Genomic DNA, 5097 nt, shown 5'->3' on the forward strand with positions numbered 1-5097 from the left:
AGGAAGATCAAGCAAGTCACAAGGCTCAGCAAATTCGAGAAATAATGAATAATATATAGAATTCAAGAACATGATGACACCAAAAAAAGTAATCAAGGACTCCACAATTATATACAAGATTCATAATTTATGAATTTATCAATTCAAACTTAAATATATTATGTCACCATGTACCACTATGCAAATGTGCATAAAATTTCAATGTCAGTATCAAATCTCGCAGGCTTGCAAGCTATCAATCAACATATGCAAAAGTGCATCATTTCAATGTCAATATCAAATTTGCCCGGCTCTCAAGCCATCAATCAATGCATGCAAAAGTGCATCATTTTAATGTCAATATCAAATCTCCCCGGCTCTTAAGCCATGAATCAATACATGTAAAAGTGTATCATTTTAATAGAATCTCACAAATAAAAATGGAGTCAACCTACCGGGCTATGACCATCTCGTCTAGCGCCAAGTGCTCTAGGGTACCCTTTCCCTCCGCGCAAAATAATATATGCGCAATATATATATATATATGATATGTATATGTATATGTATGCATCATGTATGCATTTGTCAACCACATGCATTTAAATTCTTGTTCCTCAATATTCATACTTTCAACACCATTTACCCATATCGGGTATTTTACCATCATCAAATAATTCATCATATCTTACTTCATAACATTTACCACGTTCAAGATGTAAATTATAATACAGAGATAATTTTGGGAGATGCTATTTAAGGTTAAAACTTGATTTAACATTTGAGGAGTATTATAGATTTAATATGTTATTTTTCCTATCTTATACATTTCTTGAATTCATTTAACTGGTTCCAGTATACAACTACTTGTATTCATGCTTATAACTCAATCATAAGAAATAATGGCAACCCAAAAAGAATTTCATATCAACGATTCCTTAAATTTTAGATTTATTTTGGGGTGATTTCAAAGAACTGATTTGGGTTCGATATTTGATCAATTTCGAGTACTAATTATATCCCTAGCTCTTTTGGAGACAATCCCCTTTGACCAACCAACCAAGCAACAGTCATGACATTGATAAAAAACTTTAGATATTCCACTCTTGTTTAGGGGTTGTAGCCAAAGAAAATATTATCGTTTATAATGTCCATGCTTTTGTTTTTTCCATACCAGTACCACCAACAATGTCAGGTTTAATGATCGATAGTCTAACATAAGTTGCATTGAGAAGTTTAATTAGAAAAATACAGGGCCACACATAAGTAAACTACCATTGTTTGGGAAACAATAGTTTTAGTCATCATTTTTAGCATTTATCTAATAGCTCAAGTACTAACTAACTTCTCTCACATGCCCCTTAACCCATTAAGAGTGGGACATTTCAAGCACCCATAATATACGTCGGATGGTCAGGTAAGTAATATATTGGTATCAATTTGGTAAGTTGCGAGTTTGATCTTTTATTTACACAAGGGCTAAAGATCCTACTTGTGATTTTTCTCTCTTAACGTAATTAAGGGTACGAGCACGAGAATCCGTACAAGGGTAGTCGTCCCAAGAACAAGACATTTCAAATCCCACATGATTCCTAGTCTTCCAAAAGTTAAGAATAGCAGCCCATGTTAGTAAAGTCACCTTAAACCACAAAAACTAATTAAGAAGGGAAATTGAACAAAAGAGAGAAAGAAGAAAAACACTATAGCAACCTAGAATTAATATAGTGATGGTCTAACCTCTCGTTCTTCTTTGTTGGGCCCAATGGTTTACCCTAAGAAGCCCGACGAACTAGTCTGTTCGAAAAGGCCCATAAATGAATACCCACAACCGAAACACTTCCATTAAACCCTATGATCAAACAAATCCCAGCCGTCAGATCTAGGTCTAACCAAATGTACCGCTTCGCCCATTCATATAAATTCATGTCCTAGACTCATTTTTTAGTCTCACCGCAACTAGGGTTTTTTCTCTCGTTCTCAATACCAAGTTAGATTGCAGTGAGGGAGAGGTTAAAGCGACAGCTTTGATCTTCGCTGTCCGCCTTGGCAAAGCCCCGAGCTTCGTCTTGGCCCTCGATTTTGCGTCTTCTTTTCTAGGGTTTCGATTTGTATTTGTGTATATATACACAGATATATAGTTGTTGTGTGGTGTTTTGTTGTGTATTAATCATCAGCAATGGCCGTGAAACCATCCAAGGCAGACAAGAAGATCGCATACGACCAAAAGCTGTGCCAGCTGCTGGACGAGTACACTCAGATCTTGGTGGCGGCGGCCGACAATGTTGGGTCGAACCAGCTGCAGAACATCAGGAGGGGTCTTAGGGGCGACTCGGTGGTGCTCATGGGTAAGAATACTATGATGAAACGCTCCATCAGGATTCACGCCGAGAAGACTGGCAACAAGGCTTTCCTCAATATCATCCCTCTCCTCGTTGTAAGTAGCCATGTTTGAAGTGCAATTCGTCTGTTCTGTTTTCGATTTTATTGATAAATGGGAACAAAATCAATGGATATTCTGCGAAGGTTTGATATTGAATAGAGGAATAGATATTTGTGCTATGCTAAGAACCAGGTGTTATTTTTATGGATGGCTAATTTGTATCCTTTTGATATTTGGGGATTAGGGTAATGTGGGCTTGATCTTCACCAAGGGTGACTTGAAGGAAGTCAGCGAAGAGGTCGCCAAGTACAAGGTGAAATTTTGGGCTCTTTCTACTTAATCCATGCAAAATGTTGCTTTATCTATAAAACATTGAAATTATTTAGCTTGTTTCTGCTTTACGGTAAAATCCTTTTTTTGTCTATTACTCTGCGTTCATAGTTTAAATTGGAGTTGGTGGTAATCAATTATTAATATGTTATATGTATAAGATAAAGGATTTATTTATATAATAATTGCTTTCAGTTTCTTTGCATATACGATTTTCGTCCGTTTAGGTTTTTTCTTTTTTTTTTCGGGGGGTGGGGGGTGGGTGGTTTAAATTTGCTATTAAGGTCAGAACTGGCTTAGTTCATGTCATGGAATCTAATTGCATTATAATGACAAGGATTTAACCCGGATGGTGTCATATTACTTGATGGGCTTTGTTGTAAAATTAACTATCTCACTCTCTCTCTCTATTTGGAGGATAATGATAATTTATGCATTGCAATTACTTGGATTAGCTAAATTTGGATAACTACTTTCTCTCTCAATACTTAACTACTGGAAGAAATCAATACAGAGATTGATTTGGTTTTTAATTCGTTTTTATGTAATTTTCACATTCCTCGTGTGCATAATTATTGGAGTAAATTATGAACGGAAGTTAATGGCTGCTGTGAGGACTGTGATAAACCTAGGCGGGCATTCTTATGGCTATTTTTTGGGGGATTAGAATTTGGATAATAAAAATATCATGGGGTAAAACTGGGGATTATATAGGACAATGAATACTATGAGATTAGATGCAGTTGTACATATTGTGATAAAAAATATTTTGATAACATGTTTTGAGCAATGAGATGATAAGAGTATTAAAATTATAACACTGTCTTTATGTATATGAATATACATATTGTGACAAAAATAATATGCAATAGATAGAATAACATATTAATATGGTTATAAATTTAAGTTGACATTAAAATAGTTAAAACAATATGATGGTTCATTTTTTTTTCCTGCAGTCTTCTTTTTATTATATTTAATATAAGGCTAATATCCTTTATATCTTATCTTATGACAGGTTGGGGCACCTGCTCGTGTTGGTTTGGTGGCTCCAGTTGATGTTGTTGTCCCTCCTGGAAACACTGGACTTGACCCATCCCAGACATCTTTCTTCCAGGTCATTAGCTAGCCTGAAATGTTATAGTTAGCCATTGCTGTTGTCCCTTTCTCATATCATTTCTCTTCAGGTGCTCAATATTCCCACCAAAATTAACAAGGGAACGGTTGAAATTATTACCCCTGTGGAGCTTATAAAGAAGGGTGACAAAGTGGGATCATCTGAGGCTGCCCTCCTTGCAAAACTTGGCATTAGGCCCTTCTCTTATGGTCTTGTTGTCCAGTCTGTTTATGACAATGGATCTGTCTTCAGCCCGGAGGTGCTTGATTTGACCGAAGATGATCTTATTGAGAAGTTTGCTATTGGAGTGTCCATAGTCACTTCATTTGCACTGGCTATTTCTTACCCAACTCTTGCAAGTGCACCCCACATGTTCATCAATGCCTACAAGAATGTTCTGGCTGTTGCAGTTGCAACCGAGTATTCCTTCCCCCAGGCAGAAAAAGTCAAGGAGTTCCTGGAGGTATGTAGTGCTTCTTCTATAACTTGGCATTAGACCCCTTGCGATCTTGTTTTCACTTAGTCTATCTTACAATGAGGGTGCATTAAGAACAACTATTTTGGGGTGGGAACTGCAGGATCCGAGCAAGTTTGCTGTTGTTGCGGCCCCAGTTGCTGCTGTTGATTCTGGTGCTGCCCCGGCTGCCAAGGAGGAAGAGAAGAAGGAAGAACCAGCCGAGGAGTCTGATGAAGACATGGGCTTCAGTCTGTTTGACTAAGTTAAATAAAGTTTTGAACCTGTCTTGCCTGTTCTTTTAATGTGCTCTGCCTTGAGATGTTCTGTATTGACGACTTGGAAGTATTTTAGGATTGTGAGTTTGAACCATTGATTAGCAAATGTAGTTTCGTTTTTGAATCGTGAACTATAATTTTAATTTTCAATATGCTCGTCATTTCTCTCCAAACATGCGCACACATCAAGAAGGGTTAAAATGGGGGCATTGTTGGGTCCTACGTTGAATGTTACTTTTTTCATGGTGGGCTTTGAGTAGTGGACCCATCCGATCAACTGATTGATCAAGTTGGCCGTGGGACTTGATGGTAATATGGGCCGGTGTTGGTGGTGGTTGCCGCTTTTGTGCAAGGGCTAATTTGGCCAAGTGGAATTTGTTATGAGCATAATGATAGGGGAACAGTCCGATGAAAGGGAGTGCTGCTTTTACTCGATTTTTAGCAGTCATAAGAATAAACACTTGTGTTATAAAGAGTGGAACCTCAAATCAGATTAATGGGCTTTGAATCTTCAGGGTCGAGAGAGAGATTTAAGGGTGAAGATAGGCTTGCAGACTTGGGC

General features: G+C 37.5%; 1 protein-coding gene across 1 annotated transcript; it reads left to right on the forward strand.

Annotated features, from left to right (window-relative positions):
• The first annotated feature begins 1914 nt into the window (after positions 1–1914).
• On the forward strand, positions 1915–4685 carry LOC127806840 (60S acidic ribosomal protein P0). Its single transcript, XM_052344378.1, has 5 exons — positions 1915–2410; positions 2601–2669; positions 3705–3803; positions 3874–4266; positions 4382–4685. The coding sequence occupies exons 1-5, from the start codon at positions 2153–2155 to the stop codon at positions 4520–4522; spliced, it is 960 nt and encodes a 319-aa protein (XP_052200338.1). The 5' UTR covers positions 1915–2152; the 3' UTR covers positions 4523–4685.
• Positions 4686–5097: the final 412 nt, after the last annotated feature.

The sequence above is a fragment of the Diospyros lotus genome, chromosome 7 (assembly GCF_014633365.1).
Source record: "Diospyros lotus cultivar Yz01 chromosome 7, ASM1463336v1, whole genome shotgun sequence".
Taxonomy (NCBI): Eukaryota; Viridiplantae; Streptophyta; class Magnoliopsida; order Ericales; family Ebenaceae; genus Diospyros; species Diospyros lotus.